Here is a 22075-nt window from a genome sequence, read left to right on the forward strand (position 1 = left end):
CTGTGGAGCCAACTTGAGCTTCCTTGGTTTCACCAGGCTGCCTACATCTCCCGCGGTGCCTGTGTCGGTGTTGCTGGTGTACCCCGCTGAGGAGCCGTTCTTCCAGAGGGCTGTGGTAGCGCTGGCTGAGTTCCTGCAGTGGCACGGGGGCTGCAGCGTGGCCGTGGACGTGTGGCAGCAGGGGAAGATAGCCAAGCTGGGGCCCATGCGCTGGCTGGCCGAAGAGGCCAAGGCGGACCGGGTGATCGTCATCGGCCCACAGGTACGGCCAGGGGGGGGCGAAAACAACGGGTTACATGTACGTATTATAATAAGAAACAGAATCTGAGACACATGCTTGTGAATTAGGGCTAAGCTTCTAGCTTCTCGCAAAGTGCACGGGCAGTTGAGCAGCTCTGCGCGCTTCACGCTCTGCGCGCTTCACGCTCTGCGCACGTCGCACATGTGAAGTTCAGCAATGGTGACATACAAATAAACTTGATGTGACGTGATTCATGGAACAAGAAGACAGTAATCACATTATACTGTATAAAAAAAGTGGTTATTATTTAAGGATACGTTTGGCGATGACATCATTTCTATACAAAGCCTGAAAAGCAGCAGCACCACATTTACACTCAGTAGATTGAGTTACTAAACTCCACCTGACTAAACTCCACCTAACTAAACTCCACCTGACTAAACTCTACCTGACTAAACTCCACCTGACTAAACTCCACCTGACTAAACTCCACCTAACTAAACTGCACCTGACTAAACTCCACCTGACTAAACTCCACCTGACCGTCCAAAACTACATCACTGCATCAGGAACCACCTTTTACCCCACAGCGCTCTGTGCTGCGACAAAGACAAATACTTCTGTGATTTACTGATTAGCAAAAGCAATTTTTTCAGATTGATTCAGATTTGGATATGGTTTGATATGGTTTGATATGGTTTAATATGGTGTTGTGTTGCATTTTGCTGCAAAGCTGAACTTATAAGCAAAGTCTGCACAAGTGGCCATCAAGTAACAAAGGGGAGCAATTAGTACATACATGAGTTGAGACTATGATTTTGAAGTCCAAATCCTCTCCTCTCCTCTCCTCTCCTCTCCTCTCCTCTCCTCTCCTCTCCTCTCTTCTCTTCTCTTCTCTTCTCCTCTCCTCTCGCAGCCCAGCCACTGTCCTCCCCGCCACGGCTTGTCGGGACACTCCGTCCCAGCAGCGGCCCGTGACCTCTACCCTCTGATCCTCAACATGGTGGGGAGCCACGCGAGGAACCCCGGGGAGCTGGCCAAGTTCTGGGCAGTGCAGCTAGGCGAGCGGCAGGACAAGGGGCTTGGGAGCCTGCCGGTGGAGCTGAGGGCCTGTAGGAGGTTTTGTTTGATGAAGGACTTGAATAAGCTGTGCAGGGACCTCCACGCCCAGAGGCAGGAGGAGTCTGGGACCAAGTCAGGACTGAAGTTCAGAGCGGGGATTGCGTACAGTGAAAAGAATACAGTGAAGTTGAGAGACGCTGTAGGGGAGCTAGACCCGCTGAAGACCGCCATCAACAGTGTCTGAAAAACTATCATGAACACACTCAGTGGTCGCAGGCGCGTATTATGTTACCGTGATGTTTTCCAAGTCATCCTGCTGTCACATCCTTACTCAGTCCCTCCCCCAGGACTAACCTCTTTTTATATATATATATATATATATATATATATATATATATATATATATATCACGCTAGAAATGAGCATGCGATATTCCTACAAAAAAGTTTGTTATTATTGTTATTAGAAAAGTAAACAGCAATTAAATTGAATTCAAATTAAAAGTTATGACTGATCATTTACTCTGATCTCTTGATGCAGTTTTGATTTATACAAATGTATTGATTTGTATTCTTTATATTGTATTTCCTAAATGTGTTTGTAAATGTAAACTGTAAAGTGTGTTTGAGTGCTGTGAGTTGGGTTATCAAAATAACACATGTGGGCTGGTCGTATCACATGGTTGCCGTGTTAAAGCAATGGGCCTTTTTCACAACAGCCATTTTGTGTCCAAAATGCAGGGTAAAGTTAACACAGGTGCAACCAAAACATTAAAGATCCCAGCACAGGAACACCTAAATGGATTGGAAGTTGCAAACCCTCATGTTTTGGTTGCATCTGTGTTTACTCTGCCTTTTAGACAAAAACATGGCTGCTGTGAAAAGGGTATTACATGAGGCCAAATCAGGAGTCACAGCACGGAATGGATAAAGTGCTCCTCTGGCGCCCTCTAATGTTCACCTGTATGACTTGAGTTTCATTTCCGAGAAAACAATAGTTGACTCGTTTCATTTCAGCTCCACAGTCTATATAGCCTAAAGTAACCTTGCGTGCAAGATGGATCCTCGCAAGATCAAAAGAGATTCCATCGATGTAATCCAGTCGGACTGGTTTAGTGAAACCTAATGTGAAGCTAACCCATCCATCTGGCAGCGTCAGGTATAAAGCCCTAGCCTTCAGAAACGGCTCATTCAGTTCAAACTTCAAACCAACTGTCGTCATGGATTTTGGTGCTGGTGCGTATTTGACATTTAATATGTAGCCTATAGGCATAGCTAGCAGGTGTCTTAATGTTCATAATGCTTGATATTTGTCATCACAGCTTGTGTTTGATGGGCCAGCTGAACATGTAACGTTAATTGTAACACAATTTGTAAAGTGATTCTCATTTTGTTTTCCTATTGTGTTTTTTTTTTGTTTGTTTTTTTGTTTTTTTCCCCCCGATTTTTTATCCCATTTTTATCCCCCATTAGTGCTCATTTTGGTTTCAATCCTGGTTGCTACTCCATCCTCTGCCGATCTTGGGAGAGCCGAGACTGTCTCCATGCTTCCTCCGATACATGAGCAGTCACAAGGCCGCTTCTCTTGTGGTTTAGTCGTCGCCGACACTGCAGGTAAAGTCATGGAAAGTCATCCAGGAATCAGTTGATAATATACTGATATTAAGTGTTTAAAGGGACAGCTCACCCTAAAATCCTAAATACATATTTCCCCCCTCACCTGCAGTGCTATTATCCATCTAGGTTGTTTTGTGTTAGTTGTATATTATACATAGCCTACCTTTAATATTCCTATTATAGTGGCTATTCCGTTCTTAATTATAGCCACTGCCCCAGCAATAGAAGAGTTGTTTTTAATGCACCTTGCTTGTAGATCCAGGCACCATGATGCAGATGCTGAAATAAACTCAAAAATATCCTACCAAAACGTTGTAGGCCAGCACGATAATGTCAAGTGCATAATGTGTGTAAAAGAGAGAAAATAATATGATAGAGATTATATAAGATGATACTATGATGAGATGGTTAAACCTGTTTGCTCTCATCTAAAGCCAGGATTCCATTGCCCCAGCAAACTTCCCTTTGTTAGCTGACGCCACACCCCATTTACTATGGCTGTGGCCAAGCTGCCAATCAAAATCAATGAACTAGAACCAGAACAAAAACATGGGAAGTGTTGAAATTATAATTTGTATTCTTTAAATAAAACATAAATGCTGTTTTGGCTCCTACACCTAGTAACCCTATAATATTCCTATAGCAATCCTATAAAATTCGTATAGCACTACATTAATCCTAGATGTTCATTCATTCATTTCTTAAAATTTATTAAGTTACAGTAGCATGTCAGTCACAATGCAATTTTTCTTCATCAGTCTTCCCACTCCAGTAACCTCAGATCAATAAAATCAATCACAGTCAGTGTCAAGTCCTCCTGTTTTGGCAACAGCCTGAAATTATTTGCAGCGACTGACTATTAAATCTTGAAGTGATATGAAGCTACAACCTTATCTGACCAATTTTACATGATGACCCAATAGACCCTTCTCACGGGGGCTATTTTGTGTCGAAATCGCAGGGTAAATTAGGTGCAGGCAAAACACTAATGAGGGTTTCCAACTTCCAATCATGGAAATTGGAAACCCTCATTAGTGTGTTGCTTGCACCTGTGTTTACCCTGCCATTACGACACAAAATGGCCCCCGTGAGAAGGGTCTATAGACTACTTCACCCATCTGCCATGTTGCTCTTCCCCCTCTCCAGCAGGTGCAGTGTTCCTGGCCCCTGTTGCCCTGGGGGCCTTAGGTTTCACCTCAGCTGGAATAGCAGCAGGTTCCATCGGTTCCTGGATGATGTCGGTTGTTGCGAGTTCCAGCGTCACAGGAGGAGTGGTAGCAGGAAGTGTGGTGGCTGGTTTGCAATCAGCAGGTAAGAGCAATGGCTGAAAAGGTTCAACATATTTGATCCAGTTCTGTCAGTTATCATAGTGGTGAGACGATGAAACCAATAGAATGATAATTAAAGGGACAATAAGTAGCCTACTCCATGATCTGACTGGGTTTGGCTTCAAGTTTCTGTTCCAAAACAGACGACGGGCTGGAGAGATTAGTTTTGAAAACCATCAAACTCAGCACCTGGCGAAGCAATCATTGAGACATTGGCATTGATTACATTACAATCAGCCCCAGGCACATAATGGTCATAGGCTTAAATAAATCTTACTTATTGCATCTTGAATTTACAGGTTTATTCAAGATGACTGGTGGAATGAACTCCCAACCAGGATGTGATGTTAGCACTGTTGAAGATCCTAATCTCTGTTATGTTATGGGTAATCTCACTGTAGGTGCGGCGGGTCTGTCAACAGCTGCCACGGCAGCTGGTGGAAGGAAGTCCCAACCAGGATGTGAATGTGATGAGCAGTCACAAGGCTGGTTCTCTTGTGTTTTAGTCGTCGCCGGCACTGCAGGTAAAGTCATGGAAAGTCATCCAGGAATCAGTTGATAATATACTGATATTAAGTGTTTAAAGGGACAGCTCACCCTAAAATCCTAAATACATATTTCCCCCCTCACCTGTAGTGCTATTATCCATCTAGATTGTTTTGTGTTAGTTGTATATTATACATACCGTTAATATTCCTATTATAGTGGCTATTCCGTTCTTAATTATAGCCACTGCCCCAGCAATAGAAGAGTTGTTTTTAATGCACCTTGCTTGTAGATCCAGGCACCATGATGCAGATGCTGAAATAAACTCAAAAATATCCTACCAAAACGTAGGCCAGCAGGATAATGTCAAGTGCATAATGTGTGTAAAAGAGAGAAAATATATGATAGAGATGATATAAGATGATACTCTGATGAGATGGTTAAAAAACTGTGTTTGCTCTCATCTAAAGCCAGGACTCCATTGCCCCAGCAAACTTCCCTTTGTTAGCTGACACCACACCCCAGTTACTATGGGTGTGGCCAAGCTGCCAATCAAAATCAATGAACTAGAACCAGAACAAAAATATGGGAAGTGTTGAAATTATAATTAGTATTGTTTAAATAAAACATAAATGCTGTTTTGGCTCCTACACCTAGTAACCCTATAATATTCCTATAGCAATCCTATAATATTCCTATAGTACTACATTCATCCTAGATGTTCATTCATTCGTTTCTTAAAATCTATTAAGTACAGTAGCATGTCAGTCACAATGCAATTTTTCTTCATCAGTCTTCCCACTCCAGTAACCTCAGATCAATAAAATCAATCACAGTCAGTGTCAAGTCCTCCTGTTTTGGCAACAGTCTGAAATTATTTGCAGCGACTGACTATTAAATCTTGAAGTGCTATGAAGCTACAACCTTATCTGGCCAATTTTACATGATGACCCAATGTACCTTACTTCACCCATCTGCCATGTTGCTCTTCCCCCTCTCCAGTAGGGGCAGTGCTCCTGGTCCCTGTTGTCCTGGGGGCCATAGGTTTCACCTCAGCTGGAATAGCAGCAGGTTCCATCGCTTCCGGAATGATGAGTGCCAGCGGAGGAGGAGTGGTAGCAGGAAGTGTGGTGGCTGTTTTGCAATCAGCAGGTAAGAGCAATGGCTGAAAATGTTCAACATATTTGATCCAGTTCTGTCAGTTATCATAGTGGTGAGACGATGAAACCAATAGAATGATAATTAAAGGGACAATAAGTAGCCTACTCCATGATCTGACTGGGTTTGGCTTCAAGTTTCTGTTCCAAAACAGACGACGGGCTGGAGAGATGAGTTTTGAAAACCATCAAACTCAGCACCTGGCGAAGCAACCATTGAGACATTGGCATTTATTACATTACAATCAGCCCCAGGCACATAATGGTCATAGGCTTAAATAAATCTGACTTATTGCATCTTTACTTTACAAGTTTATTCAAGATGACTGTTTTGAAAGGATGAAAGAATGAAAGGTTTTCTAATGTCTGGTACATTTGGCACTGAGTGAGCTATGGCATTTCTGAGAGAGGTCTAAACCTCATTCTCATTTTTATTTCTCTTTTTATTCCTATTTTTTTTTATTTTTTTTCACTAATCTGAGTTATCATTGCATTGTAATGTTTGTTCAATGTTAATTGAGTAACTTGTATTATTATGTTTTTCTCTTGAGGTGAGATCTTTATATAAACCCGTAGTGGGTTTCTATCTCAGCTGCACATGTTTTTTTCTCCAATGTTGTAAACATTTTTTATTTTGTTTCTGTTTTCCTTTAATGTGCACATAAACATAAACAAAGACTGGTGGAAGGAAGTCTCAACCAGGATGTGATGTTAGCACTGTTGAAGATCCTAATCTCTGTTATGTTATGGGTAATCTCACTGTAGGTGTGGTGGGTCTGTCAGCAGCTGCCACGGCAACTGTGGCCGCCGTTGGAGCTGCTGTTGGAGCTGCTGGAGCTGCGGTGGCTGAGTCTGTTTAACCCACGAACGAGTGACATTTAATTTACAATTGATGTTCGTTCAGTTACTAAAACACATGTCAGGAAGTTTAAAAGTGTCCTTGTGTAATAAATCTGAGTAACCCGAGTTGAATTTACTTTTTATTTCTTTGCTAAACATTCAGCCTAAAATTTGCTTTCAATAACCCATTTTGACGACACATTATTATGTCGTTTTGACACCATGTAACTAAAGGTTACAAAGCTGAGGGCAATTAAAACATAAATGTTATTTTCTTGCAAGGGGGAACAGTTCTTAAATTTTGTGAAATTTGAAGAAAATCTAATTAAAATGCATTTGAAAAGCTGTTTCTTGCTTAGCCTACATTATTATTCATCATTTGTTCATAGTAGACAAATCCAGTGAGAACCCAGATTATTTGATATCAAATAGCATATATGTGTCACACTGTCTGCAATGCTCGTGTTTCTCAAAATGTTACACTTCAGTTTCAGATCGACTTACAAAAAGTTAATTCTAATGTAGGATGAATTTCCACCAAATGTACAGAGAATATTGTTTCCGGAGGTTGTTTTCCCACCTCAAAACATGAGTTCAGTACAGTTGATAGCTGTTGATCTGTTTGCCCCTATGCCAAGTCTGTATAATTGCACCCCTGAGGTTTATAGCACCTGTGCTGTACACTATATACATAGACTAAATAATGAGCTCTTGAAATTAGTTATGGTTTTGGGAAGCCATTTTTCATCATTTATTTGAACAAGGTTCAGTTTTTTAGGTGGGAATGCAGTTCAATATAAGATGTGAGCTATCCCTTTAAATTAGCTCGGAGAAGCAATTCTTTCAACTCAAAATATAGCCTATGCGTGGACAAGAAGGTGTGAGAGTGTTGTGGATGTGTCTGGAGATGATCTGGATAAGACATTGAGGCGACCGCTAGGCGGCGCTGCGGAGATAGCAGGAGAGTGGGGTTATGAGGCGGAGAAGGAGAAGAGAGAAAAGAACGAGGTGGTTGTGAACTGCTGTACCATAATATTCTCATTAAAATGTATGAGTAAAACCCAGAACGTCTTGGACTTTCATTCACTGACACACTCCCACGTCGCTTACAATATGAATTAGGATCACACTGTAAATTAATAGCAGATGATATAATTCAGTAGGTGGCGGTAAAGGCGAATTGCCAACCGCCATAAAACACCACAGAAGAAGAATTATTTTAACCAATGGAAATTGCTATTATGTACCACGTGACAAAACACGGAAGTGCTGTCTCGAACAGAGTGGTTTCCCATTTGTAGTTGGCATTTTTGAAGCAATTCGCAAGCATTTGAACGCAGCGACTCCCCAGTTTGACACGATGACTCAAGCTGAGAAAGAGCAGGAAAACGGGAAGGAGAGAGAAAAGGAGCGAGAGAAGGAGAAAGACACGGAGCATCAGCGTGGAGTCAAAAGACCCATCGCTCCCCCGGCCAGGAGCCGCTTCAAGAGGTCAGTAACTAATAACGTGTCTCCGTGCGATACTGTTCGTAGTTTCTCTCAATGTAGCAGAGTAATAACGTTCAACGTTATCCCCGTTTTCCCCCTGTCGTGCTTTAGACCAGAGTGCACAGGGGAATCGATAGCTTTGACCAGGTGGAAGCTGTTCCTGACAGTTTACAGTTTGTGTGTATAGCTTCTGTATAACCAGCTCCTTGTGTACCCGATGTAGGCATAGAGCACATTGTTACAAAGTGCTTTGCAGGAGACAATACGATACAAAAAGACAATGATGAAAACATAAACATTAAATGCAGAAACAGGGATAAAAATACACAAAAATGGTAAAAACTGAAATATATAATGCAAAAATAGGGATAAAATACAGACACACAATTGTAAAATAAAAAAAAAAAAATGCACACACAAGGATACAATACAAAAACACAGTCATTGGTAAAAACCTGGCAGAGGACTATGATGTAAAAGGCACCACTACTCTCTGCGATTCTGATCACGATTCTAATCTCAGTTTCTAACTTTTCTTCTTTTCAGCAAATACAGAGCAACTTCATTGTGGTCATCCACCCCGGCTCGAGGACGCTCCGCATGGGGCGAGCGACAGACACGCTCCCCGTGGCCGTCCCACACGTGATCGCCCGCAGACACAAACAGAGCGGCCAGCCCAGATATGAAGATCCCTGGCTGCTCCGAGACGGTCTCAACGTACGTCACTGAGACCACATAGTCTGTCTCTCTGTCACTGAGACCACATAGTCTTTCTCTGTCTGTCTCTCTGTCTCTGTCTCTACTGCACTCACACAACTGTGGAAAATAGTAGAGATAAATAAGTGGAGCTAGCTCCACTGTTCACAGGTTAGGGTTAGAACTGAACTCAGAACTGGTCTAGCTAGCTCCACTGTTCACAGGTTAGGGTTAGAACTGAACTCAGAACTGGTCTAGCTTAGGGTTAGAACTGAACTCAGAACTGGTCTAGCTAGCTCCACTGTTCACAGGTTAGGGTTAGAACTGAACTCAGAACTGGTCTAGCTAGCTCAACTGTTCACAGGTTAGGGTTAGAACTGAACTCAGAACTGGTCTAGCTTAGGGTTAGAACTGAACTCAGAACTGGTCTAGCTTAGGGTTAGAACTGAACTCAGAACTGGTCTAGCTAGCTCAACTGTTCACAGGTTAGGGTTAGAACTGAACTCAGAACTGGTCTAGCGGTTAGGGTTAGAACTGAACTCAGAACTGGTCTAGCGGTTAGGTTAGGGTTAGTTAGTGACAGAGTCTACACCTCTCTCAACGTTAGAGAAAACTATCCCTCGACGAAAGAAGCCACTTCTCGTCACACGTCTTCAGCCCGAGTCACCCAGCAACAAGCCAGTCACCACCCCCCAACCCCCCAACCCCCCAACCCCCCCTTCCCTTCATGTGGGAGCAATGAGCTGTCTGGCATAAGGGAGCTCTCACATCCCACAAATGATTAGAAATACAACTAAGGATATTAATATATATATATATATAAATTTAGAACACGGCTCTCTTGAATACTCGATTCTGATTGGTCAATCAACAAGATTCACCGGTCATTATTTCTCGACAACCGACCGCTGCTCTGCCACACCTGGATTAATCAGTTGATAAGAGCATTTTGTCTGCAGACACTACTAATTAGGCCAACCAGTTGCAGCTGTGGTGTCTTGTGTGCCAATTACGAATGAAACCGCTTTGTCGTTGAAAACGCTATAACACGTTCGCTGCCAATGACGAGTTATCTCGGCTTTAAAAAAAAAAAAAAAATTTGACGGTGGGACGTGGATCAACGCTCCCCACGTCTCCTATAAAAATATTGGAGTCAGCGAACGTGTACAACCCATTCCACGGACCCACTAAGTGGCGACAGTGCTCTCCACACTAGGAAAAGCAGAGCCAAAACTGTAGGGTAACGTGCGAGGAAACCATTCTCTACTGTAAAATGGATTGGCGAAAACGCTTTCACTTTCGCGCATTATCGCGCTGGGAGCTGGCGGTGGGGGATTCCAAAAATAGACTGGGTGGAAAACACTTTGAAACACGCAGCATAAAGCCTAGAATCGCACAAAGCTTCATCAAAGCTCTCAAACCCAAGAAACAAGTGAGCCCTATCCACACTCGCTGCCAGGGAGGGAGGCTGCTCAAACTCGCAGCAGCAGCAGCAGAACACTCGCTTGTGACAAACGCTGCGGAGGAGAACGCCCACGGAGGGAGGAGTTGGAAGCAGAGGGGGGTTTCCTGCTGTTATGGAGGAAATTACTGTTCAAAACTATTGTTTAGATGTCTGACGTCTTACTGATGCCAAAAATGAATGGTTAAAGTGACTGTTCTATCGAATTTCACAAAAAGCCGTTTATCTCAGAATAAATTTCCAGACGCTGAAACCATGCTGTATTCAACTGCTAATGCTTACATAACTACTAACTCTACAAACTAACTCTTTTAGACAGAGAAAGCACACATTCTATTAGTTCTTTTGAGATATTGTGTGTTCACAAAATCTTAGCAGAAAAGAATCCTCGGGTCTTGAAAGATGAGCCAGAATCCTCAAAAAAACCCTCTGGCAGAACCTACCTACAGTAAAAAAAAAAGGCTGGCAGTGAATGTGTTAAAAAATCTATTTGAATAATTATTTTTGTCAGATTACTGAAATAATTTAGTTGTAGGCCGTGTTCTAAGCGGGATAATGTATAGTGAGCCGGTGATTACTGGAAATAATGACCTTCAGGTGAATGATTAAGCCCTCCGCTGCTCGTCGGGCTCAATCAATCACCTGTCGGTCATTATTTCGCCAGTAATCACTGGCTCACAATACATTATCCCTTATATATGATTATAAAACGGCTCTCTCAAATCAAGCAATCTGATTGGTTCACAGCCATTGTATAATTCCAGTAACCGAGTTCAATAACCCATGGCCATGGGTTATTGGTTGCCATGGCAACTCTCTTACTAAAAGGCAGCTCTGCGCTCGAGCTCCGTGTTGGGCTTTCCAGAAAGCTCTCAGCTTCTCAGCAAGCGCCAGGATTGGCCAATGTCAACTTCAGTCTCCAGAACGATCCAATCAAATCACCTGCACGTCTATCTTCTTGCTAGAGTGTCAAAACAAAAAGCTACTCTCTTGCAGCCAGATGCATGATGGCGCAACTCTAGGCTTTGGTTACCTCAAAAACAAAATGGCGGAGACAGCTTTCAGAACCTTGTGAATCGATCTTCGCTTATAACTTTACTAATACTTCGCAGAAAATGATGTTTTGTACAAGAATAGACGCGGGCTAATGTCTTAACCCCTCTCTCGCGCGCCCTCACTCTTAACCCCGCATTTCTAAATAAGACGTAACGTTACTTGGTGTCGGCATGCGGCTCTGGTGTCGGGCTTTGCAAAACGCTCTCAGCTTCTCAGCAAGCGCCAGGATTGGCCAATGTCGACTTCAGTCTCCAGAACGATCCAATCAAATCACCCGCACGTCTATCTTCTTGCTAGAGGTCCCGCCTTACAGTAGTGTTACAACTGACTCTATCAGAATACAATGCCAGTCGGACTTATAGTATTATTATTATTATATTATTATACTTGGAAACCGTTTTATAAAAGCAATATAGCACTCGAGCTGTGTGGTGTTGTGGAATATATCCCGCTGATAAGCTGTTATGGGCCTCGTGGGATAACAGCTTATCAGCGGGATATATTCTCCACAACACACTTGCTCTCGTGCTATATTGCTTAAATATATCACGCTAGAAATGAGCATGCAATATTCCTAAAAAAAAAAAAAAGTTTGTTATTATTGTTATTAGCACAGTAAACAGCAATTAAATTTAATTCAAATTAAAAGTTATGACTGATCATTTTCTCTGATCTCTTGATGCAGTTTTGATTTATACAAATGTATTGATTTGTATTCTTTATATTGTATTTCCTAAATGTGTTTTTAAATGTAAACTGTAAAGTGTGTTTGAGTGCTGTGAGTTGGGTTATCAAAATAACACATGTGGGCAGGTCATATCACATGGTTGTCGCGTTAAAGCAGTGGGCCTTTTTCACAACAGCCATTTTGTGTCTAAAATGCAGGGTAAAGTTAACACAGGTGCAACCAAAACATTAAAGATCCCAGCACAGGAACACCTAAATGGATTGGAAGTTGCAAACCCTCATGTTTTGGTTGCATCTGTGTTTACTCTGCCTTTTAGACAAAAACATGGCTGCTGTGAAAAGGGTGTTACATGAGGCCAAATTAGGAGTCACAGCACGGAATGGATAAAGTGCTCCTCTGGCGCCCTCTAATGTCCACCTGTATGACTTGAGTTTCATTTCCGAGAAAACAATAGTTGACTCGTTTCATTTCAGCTCCACAGTCTATATAGCCTAAAGTAACCTTGCTTGCAAGATGGATCCTCGCAAGATCAAAAGAGATTCTCTCGATGTAATCCAGTCGGACTGGTTTAGTGAAACCTAATGTGAAGCTAACCCGTCCATCTGGCAGCGTCAGGTTACATATAAAGCGCTAGCCTTCAGAAACGGCTCATTCAGTTCAAACTTCAAACCAACTGTCATCATGGATTTTGGTGCGTATTTGACGTTTAATATGTAGCCTATAGGCATAGCTAGCAGGTGTCTTAATGTTCATAATGCTTGATATTTGTCATCACAGCTTGTGTTTGATGGGCCAGCTGAACATGTAACGTTAATTGTAACACAATTTGTAAAGTGATTCTCATTTTGTTTTCCTCTTGTGTGTCCCCCCCCCGCACCCCGATTTTGTATCCCATTTTTATCCCCCATTAGTGCTCATTTTGGTTTCAATCCTGGTTGCTACTCCATCCTCTGCCGATCTTGGGAGAGCCGAGACTGGCTCCCTGGTTGCTACTCCATCCTCTGCCGATCTTGGGAGAGCCGAGACTGGCTCCATGCTTCCTCCGATACATGGGCAGTCACAAGGCTGGTTCTCTTGTGGTTTAGTCGTCGCCGGCACTGCAGGTAAAGTCATGGAAAGTCATCCAGGAATCAGTTGATAATATACTGATATTAAGTGTTTAAAGGGACAGCTCACCCTAAAATCCTAAATACATATTTCCCCCCTCACCTGCAGTGCTATTATCCATCTAGGTTGTTTTGTGTTAGTTGTATATTATACATAGCCTACCTTTAATATTACTATTATAGTGGCTATTCCGTTCTTAATTATAGCCACTGCCCCAGCAATAGAAGAGTTGTTTTTAACGCACCGTGCTTGTAGATCCAGGCACCATGATGCAGATGCTGAAATAAACTCAAAAATATCCTACCAAAACGTTGTAGGCCAGCACGATAATGTCAAGTGCATAATGTGTGTAAAAGAGAGAAAATATATGATAGAGATGATATAAGATGATACTATGATGAGATGGTTAAACCTGTTTGCTCTCATCTAAAGCCAGGATTCCATTGCCCCAGCAAACTTCCCTTTGTTAGCTGACGCCACACCCCAGTTACTATGGCTGTGGCCAAGCTGCCAATCAAAATCAATGAACTAGAACTAGAACAAAAACATGGGAAGTGTTGAAATTATAATTAGTATTGTTTAAATAAAACATAAATGCTGTTTTGGCTCCTACACCTAGTAACCCTATAATATTCCTATAGTAATCCAATCATATTCTTATAGTATTCCTATAATATTCCAATAGTACTCCATTCCTACAGTAAACCTATCATATTCCTACAGTAAACCTATCATATTCCTACAGTAAACCTATAATATTCCTATAGCAATCCAATAATATTCCTATAGTACTACATTAATCCTAGATGTTCATTCATTCGTTTCTTAAAATCTATTAAGTTACAGTAGCATGTCAGTCACAATGCAATTTTTCTTCATCAGTCTTCCCACTCCAGTAACCTCAGATCAATAAAATCAATCACTTAAGAAATTCTCTGAGGTCTGGGATCCGTTTCTGGCCTATTTGGACGAGGTTAGAGGTGACTGATGACTCGCCTGGTTGACTCTTAACACATTGAATGCCAGCCATGTTTTCATTCCTGTAGGTAAGTTGTGCCAGGGGTGTTTTTGACGATTCTGGCTCATTTTAGAACAGCCGAGGATTCTTTTCTGTTAAGAATTCATGAACAGCAATTATCTAAAAATAACTAATAGAATGTGTGCTTTCTCTGTCTAAAAGAGTTAGTTTGCAGAGTTAGTAGTTATGTAGATATTAGCCGTTGAGTACAGCATGGTTTCAGCGTCTGGAAATTTATTCAGAGATAAATGGCTTTTTGTGAAACAGTCACTTTAACCATTCATTTTTGGCATCAGTAAGACCGTCAGACATTCTAAACAATAGTTTTGAACAGTAATTTCCTCCATAACAACAGGAAACACCCCTCTCATTCAAACTCCTCCCTCCGTGTGTCTTCTCCTCCTTCCTCCTGGCTGTACAGCGGGCGTGTCAGAAGCGCTTTTGCTGCTGCCTGCCTGTGTGCCTGCCTGCCTGCTTGCCTGCGTGCGGACGCTCCTTGTGCGAGTCAAGATGGGCCGGGGAATGCGTGGGCGATGGGCAGATGTTGATTCTGGCCTTTCTGAGGTGTTTCAAAGTGTGTTTCACCTATGATCTATTTTGCAAATCGCTCTCCGCTCTCTGTGTGCTGCTGCCGGTGCGCGGCCGCTCTCAGGCAAGACAAGTCTTGAATGGATTACTGTAAAATCGCGTCGCCATTTCCTTGAATGGCTTGCTACCGCGGTGTGTGTGTGTGTGTGTGTGTGTGTGTGTGTGTGTGTGTGTGTGTGTGTGTGTGTGTTCGCGCGTTGCTGCGCGGCTCTGGGGGGAAGGGATCTCTGTCCGTTCTGTGTGTGTGTCTCGGGCTTCTGACTGTAAAATCGCCATCGAAGAGGCGGCTGCTTTTGGTCCCGTGGCTTTTGGGTCCCATGGCTGTGGCTTCTCTCGGTCTCTGTCGCCACTTAGTGGTCGGTAAAATAGATTACACACATGCTCTTGCTCCAAATAGTTATCTCAAAGATGTAAAAGGGGTTGATTGATGTCCCACCGTCAAAAAAAAAAAATCTTTATGTAAGACGAGTTAGTCCGTCCTTGGCACTTAAGCGCTGGATTATGTAAGACGAGTTAGGTCGTCTATGGCACTTAATGTGTTAATGGACCCCTTGCGCGGGATCCCACTCGCATTTCCTGCAAGTACACTGACACTTCACGTGGCTGGGATCACCATGTATGTTGATATGTTGATATATGTATGTTTTTGTTTTTGTCTTTGTTTGAGCCTGTTGTTTTGTTTTGTCCTGAAAATTGTAAAATAAAATATTTTTATTATTTAATAATAAAAAAAAAAATCACAGTCAGTGTCAAGTCCTCCTGTTTTGGCAACAGTTTTAAATTATTTGCAGCGACTGACTATTAAATCTTGAAGTGCTATGAAGCTACAACCTTATCTGGCCAACTTCACCCATCTGCCATGTTGCTCTTCCCCCTCTCCAGTAGTGGCAGTGGCCCTGGCCCCTGTTGCCCTGGGGGCCATAGGTTTCACCTCAGCTGGAATAGCAGCAGGTTCCATCGCTTCCGGAATGATGTCGGCTGCTGCGACTGCCAGCGGAGGAGGAGTGGTAGCAGGAAGTGTGGTGGCTGTTTTGCAATCAGCAGGTAAGAGCAATGGCTGAAAATGTTCAACATATTTGATCCAGTTCTGTCAGTTATCATAGTGGTGAGACGATGAAACCAATGGAATGATAATTAAAGGGACAATAAGTAGCCTACTCCATGATCTGACTGGGTTTGGCTTCAAGTTTCTGTTCCAAAACAGACGACGGGCTGGAGAGATGAGTTTTGAAAACCATCAAACTCAGCACCTGGCGAAGCAATCATTGTTGGCATTTATTACATTACAATCAGCCCCAAGCACATAATGGTCATAGGCTTAAATAAATCTTACTTATTGCATCTTTAATTTACAAGTTTATTCAAGATGACTGGTGGAAGGAAGTCTCAACCAGGATGTGATGTTAGCACTGTTGAAGATCCTAATCTCTGTTATGTTATGGGTAATCTCATTGTAGGTGTGGTGGGTCTGTCAACAACTGCCACGGCAGCTGTGGCCACCGTTGGAGCTGCTGTTGGAGCTGTTGGAGCTGTGGTGGCTGAGTCTGTTTAACCCATGAACGAGTGACATTTAATTTACAATTGATGTTAGTTCAGTTGCTAAAACACATGTCAGGAAGTTTAAAAGTGTCCTTGTGTAATAAATCTGAGTAACCCGAGTTGAATTTACTTTTTATTTCTTTGCCAAACATTCAGCCTAAAATTTGCTTTCAACAACCCATTTTGACGACACATTATTATGTCGTTTTGACACCATGTAACTAAAGGTTACAAAGCTGAGGGCAATTAAAACATAAATGTTATTTTCTTGTAAGGGGGAACAGTTCTTAAATTTTGTGAAATTTGAAGAAAATCTAATTAAAATGCATTTGAAAAGCTGTTTCTTGCTTCATTAAATAGCCTACATTATTATTCATCATTTGTTCATAGTAGACAAATCCAGTGAGAACCCAGATTATTTGATATCAAATAGCATATAATGCCCTATGTGTCACACTGTCTGCAATGCTCATGTTTCTCAAAATGTTACACTTCAGTTTCAGATCGACTTACAAAAAGTTAATTCTAATGTAGGATGAATTTCCACCAAATGTACAGAGAATATTGTTTCCAGAGGTTGTTTTCCCTCCTCAAAACATGAGTTCAGTACAGTTGATAGCTGTTGATCTGTTTGCCCCTATGCCAAGTCTGTATAATTGCACCCCTGGGTTATAGCACCTGTGCTGTACACTATATAAATAGACTAAATAATGAGCTCTTGAAATTAGTTATGGTTTTGGGAAGCCATTTTTCATCATTTATTTGAACAGGGGGGGATTCAGTTATTTAGGTGGGAATGCAGTTCAATATAAGATGTGAGCTATCCCTTTAAATGAGCTCGGAGAAGCAATTCTTTCAACTCAAAATATATGCTGGACAAGAAGGTGTGAGAGTGTTGTGGATGTGTCTGGAGATGATCTGGATAAGACATTGAGGCGACCGCTAGGCGGCGCTGCGGAGATAGCAGCAGAGTGGGGTTATGAGGCGAAGAAGGAGAAGAGAGAAAAGAACGAGGTGGTTGTGAACTGCTGTACCATAATATTCTCATTAAAATTTATGAGTAAAACCCAGAACGTCTTGGACTTTCATTCACTGACACACTCCCACGTCGCTTACAATATGAATTAGGATCACACTGTAAATTAATAGCAGATGATATAATTCAGTAGGTGGCGGTAAAGGAGAATTGCCAACCGCCATAAAACACCACAGAAGAAGAATTATTTCAACCAATGGAAATTGCTGTCATGTCCCACGTGACAAAACACGGAAGTGCTGTCTCGAACAGAGTGGTTTCCCATTTGTAGTTGGCATTTTTGAAGCAATTCGCAAGCATCTGAACGCAGCGACTCCCCAGTTTGACACGATGACTCAAGCTGAGAAAGAGCAGGAAAACGGGAAGGAGAGAGAAAAGGAGCGAGAGAAGGAGAAAGACAAGGAGCAGCAGCGTGGAGTCAAAAGACCCATCGCTCCCCCGGCCATCCCGGAGCCGCTTCAAGAGGTCAGTAACTAATAACGTGTCTCCTCCGTGCGATACTGTTCGTAGTTTCTCTCAATGTAGCAGAGTAATAACGTTCAACGTTATCCCCGTTTTCCTCCTGTCGTGCTTTAGACCAGAGTGCACAGGGGAATCGATAGCTTTGACCAGGTGGAAGCTGTTCCTGACAGTTTACAGTTTGTGTGTATAGCTTCTGTATAACCAGCTCCTTGTGTACCCGATGTAGACATAGAGCACATTGTTACAAAGTGCTTTGCAGGAGAACATCTACGATACAAAAAGACAATGATGAAAACATAAACATTAAATGCAGAAACAGGGATAAAAATACACAAAAATGGTAAAAACAGAAATATATAATGCAAAAATAGGGATAAAATACAGACACACAATTGTAAAAAAAAAAAAAAAAAAATGCACACACAAGGATACAATACAAAAACACAGTCAGTGTGGTAAAAACTTGGCAGAGGACTATGATGTAAAGGGCACCACTACTATCTGCGATTCTGATCACGATTCTAATCTCAGTTTCTAACTTTTCTTCTTTTCAGCAAATCCAGAGCAACTTCATTGTGGTCATCCACCCCGGCTCGAGGATGCTCCGCATGGGGCGAGCGACGGACACGCTCCCCGTGGCCGTCCCACACGTGATCGCCCGCAGACACAAACAGAGCGGCCAGCCCAGATATGAAGATCCCTGGCTGCTCCGAGACGGTCTCAACGTACGTCACTGAGACCACATAGTCTGTCTCTGAGACCACATAGTCTGTCTCTCTGTCTCTGTCACTGAGACCACATATTCTGTCTCTCTGTCACTGAGACCACATAGTCTGTCTCTCTGTCTCTTTCATAAAACACAAGGTCGCTTCACAAGAGTGATACAGATAGGGGAGAGAGGGGGAGGAAAACAAACAAACAAACAAAACAAACAACAGGGATGGTTGAACTAAACTGAACTAACTCATGTGGAAAGGCCATGGAAAAGAGGTGTGTCTCTTGAGGTGTGATTTGAAACTGTTCAGGGTCGGGGCGTTACGGATTACGGTGTAGACTGTAGAGAACCCAATTGCAGGACAACAGCAGGAGGCGGATGATGAGTAAACCCAAAACTGGGTATATTTAATGAAACAACAGGTAACATATAACGACAGGTAACAGGGACAGAACACACGTGAACTTGCTGACGACCAGACAAACACTGAGAGGTGAACAGGAACCTAAATACACAGAGGGAAGTGATTAGACATGGGAAACAGCTGAGTGATTTACTAACAAGACACAGACTGGAGACTAACATAGATCTGCTGGACCTAGACAGTGAAACATGAGGCACCTGAGGGGACTAGAGACAGAGGGAAAGTCTGACAAAGTCACAATCGTGACGGTGTAGAAAAAGAGATGCTATAGATCGTCTCTCTCTTTCTATTCTACCAGTCAAACATCTGGAAGAGTTTGGACACACCACACATCAATCAGATGGGTCCAAACTTAAGCACACACACACTCATTCATACGCACACTCATTCATACGCACACACACACACACACACACACACACACACACACACACACACACACACACACACACACACACACACACACTCATTCATACGCACACACGCAAAGTCTCTTTATGAATTCATTGTTCTTACCCCTCCTTCCTCGTTGACAGAAACCAGAGAGTAGTGAGCAGAGGCAGAACGGTCTGAAAATGGTGGAGCAGGCCATCTGGTCCAAGAAGATGTCCAACGGAGTGAGGAGGACGCCTGTGTCTGCTGAGCAGGTCTGTGTGTGTGTGAGAGCGAGACAGCTGCATGTTGAACAGGTCTGTGTGTGTGTGTGAGAGCGAGAGAGCTGCATGTTGAACAGGTCTATGTGTGTGTGTGAGAGCGAGAGAGCGAGAGAGCTGCATGTTGAACAGGTCTGTGTGTGTGCGAGAGCGAGAGCGAGAGAGCTGAGCAGTTCTGTGTGTGTGTGTGTGTGTGTGAGAGCGAGACAGCTGCATGTTGAACAGCGAATATTAACCGGCAGCAGAGACAAACACAACATTCCATTCATTGACCATACGAGAAAAGAGTGACCAAGCTGTGTGTTCTGTCTGTCTGTCTGTCTCCCTCCACAGGCCCGCTCTTATAACCAAGCTGTGTGCTCTGCCTGTCTGTCTGTCTCCCTCCACAGGCCTGCTCTTATAACCAAGCTGTGTGTTCTGTCTGTCTCCCTCCACAGGCCCGCTCTTATAACCAAGCTGTGTGTTCTGCCTGTCTGTCTCCCTCCACAGGCCCGCTCTTATAACCAACCTGTGTGCTCTGCCTGTCTGTCTGTCTCCCTCCACAGGCCTGCTCTTATAACCAAGCTGTGTGTTCTGTCTGTCTGTCTCCCTCCACAGGCCCGCTCTTATAACCAAGCTGTGTGTTCTGCCTGTCTGTCTCCCTCCACAGGCCCGCTCTTATAACCAAGCTGTGTGCTCTGCCTGTCTGTCTCCCTCCACAGGCCCGCTCTTATAACCAAGCTGTGTGCTCTGCCTGTCTGTCTCCCTCCACAGGCCCGCTCTTATAACCGTCAGATCCGCCCAGCAGTGCTGGACAGCAGCTCCAGGGTGAAGTGGACCAATACAGCGCACCATCCTTTGCACCTGGTGGGGGAGGAGGTCAGTGTGTGTGTGTGTGTGTGAGCGAGAGAGAGAGAGAGAGAGGGAATATGTACATGTGTGAATAAGTTCTGAAAGCTCACAAACAGTTATGACTCTCTTTGTCTTACTCCCCCCCACACACACCCCCACACACACACAGGCAGTGCACGTGAATCCGTCAGACTGTTACGACCTCCACTGGCCTGTGGTCAGAGGGCAGCTGAACGTGCACGCGGGGACTGGAGGCTCGCTGACGGCCGTCCTGACTGACCTGGAGACCATCTGGAGCCACATCATTCAGAAACATCTGGAGATCCCCCTCAAAGATTTAAAGGTAGGAGAGGAGAGGAGAGGTGCTGGTGAGCAGAGTGATGAAATGCTGCCTTGACTACATTTCAGGGAAAATATGATGTTCTAATTTATTGAAAGAACGAAGTAGTCGTCTTCTTTGTGGAGTGAATTTGTTGGTGCTCTCTGCTCTGCAAGATGTGGAAATTATTATTTTGTACGATCACTTGAAGATGGGATTTACTGTAGCTCAAGACAGAATGGGCAGGGAGAAATAGATGTCAGTATTCTATTAGCCCCATAACGTGACGCTGCTACTGTACTCCGAGATATTCTCGTACAGCAGTCAGCGTCACACAGCGTTCGAATCCTCAATAGGTGGAAAACGCTGTTAAAAAAGCTCTCCTACCCGTATCCCACCTCCGATTGCAGATCCGAAGATATGATAGTCCGCCTAGTGAAGCCAGTAATTTAGCTGTTAAAATGATACTGCTTGCATGAAACAACCGTTTAGAAGCAGTCTTTTCACAGCCTGCGCTGAATTTACAGCAGGGTGTGTTTGATCTCACTATCATGGTGATCCGCTTGCACATGGCGAGCAAACAACACATGCAGTCACACGGAGACGGCGGCTGTCGGTGATCAACGCAAATCCAGCGCACCTGAGAAGCAAAACATGTCATGAAATACTCAAACTCCCAAGGTTCCTGTCGGCACTTCTCCTGTCCTCAATACGGCGCAGGCTGTGGAAAGACTGCTTCTAAACGGTTGATTCACGCAAGCAGTATCATTTTAACAGCGCCGGTCAAATTACTGGCTTCACTAGGCGGACTATCATATCTTCGGATCTGCAATCGGAGGTTGGATACGGGTAGGAGAGCTTTTTTAACAGCGTTTTCCACCTATTGAGGATTCAAACGCTGTGTGACGCTGACTGCTGTACGAGAATATCTCGGAGTACAGTAGCAGCGTCACGTTATGGGGCTAGTATTCGATGTGAATTGGCCAGTCACTGAAAAGTATGGACATTGTGTTCATGAGTTCAACAGTCATAATAATGTATCTGATGGTGATCTAACTGTAATAACAGTAATAACAATGTATCTGATGGTGATCTAAAAGCAGAGTTTATTCAAAGTTCATAACAAAGCAGTGCAAAAACAAGGAACAGAAAAATCCACAGAAAAGGAGATAAAAAAAATTGGGATAAAAAAAAGTAGTAGTCGAGAACATTGACAGTAAATATAGAGTCGAGAAGTAAAAATGTAGAATACATTATTAAAAA

General features: G+C 43.2%; 3 protein-coding genes across 4 annotated transcripts in view; all 3 read left to right on the forward strand.

Moving 5' to 3' along the window:
• The window catches only part of LOC310794561 (actin-related protein 8), a gene marked incomplete at its 5' end in the record, with an annotated part of 28972 nt that overhangs the window by 1811 nt on the left and 5086 nt on the right, over positions 1 to 22075 (forward strand). Inside the window, 5 exons of one of the 2 annotated variants that reach the window (XM_083656535.1) lie at positions 17739 to 17873; positions 18425 to 18595; positions 19546 to 19656; positions 20416 to 20520; positions 20663 to 20836. In XM_083656535.1, the coding sequence (XP_083512661.1) occupies positions 17739 to 17873; positions 18425 to 18595; positions 19546 to 19656; positions 20416 to 20520; positions 20663 to 20836 (696 nt within the window). Of the gene's footprint in view, positions 1 to 17738; positions 17874 to 18424; positions 18596 to 19545; positions 19657 to 20415; positions 20521 to 20662; positions 20837 to 22075 lie in introns of those variants that run through there. The other variant, XM_083656536.1, reaches the window with a different exon arrangement.
• Positions 2401 to 7077, forward strand: LOC310794563 (interferon alpha-inducible protein 27-like protein 2B). The gene is made up of 6 exons (XM_083656538.1): positions 2401 to 2538; positions 2776 to 2916; positions 4066 to 4230; positions 4649 to 4771; positions 5736 to 5885; positions 6656 to 7077. The coding sequence occupies exons 1-6, from the start codon at positions 2523 to 2525 to the stop codon at positions 6748 to 6750; spliced, it is 690 nt and encodes a 229-aa protein (XP_083512664.1). The 5' UTR covers positions 2401 to 2522; the 3' UTR covers positions 6751 to 7077.
• On the forward strand, positions 12729 to 16711 carry LOC310794419 (uncharacterized protein). The gene is made up of 4 exons (XM_083656421.1): positions 12729 to 12811; positions 13032 to 13223; positions 15716 to 15877; positions 16291 to 16711. The coding sequence occupies exons 1-4, from the start codon at positions 12802 to 12804 to the stop codon at positions 16383 to 16385; spliced, it is 459 nt and encodes a 152-aa protein (XP_083512547.1). The 5' UTR covers positions 12729 to 12801; the 3' UTR covers positions 16386 to 16711.

Source organism: Poromitra crassiceps (assembly GCF_964638095.1).
Source record: "Poromitra crassiceps genome assembly, chromosome: 20".
NCBI classification, from domain to species: Eukaryota; Metazoa; Chordata; class Actinopteri; order Beryciformes; family Melamphaidae; genus Poromitra; species Poromitra crassiceps.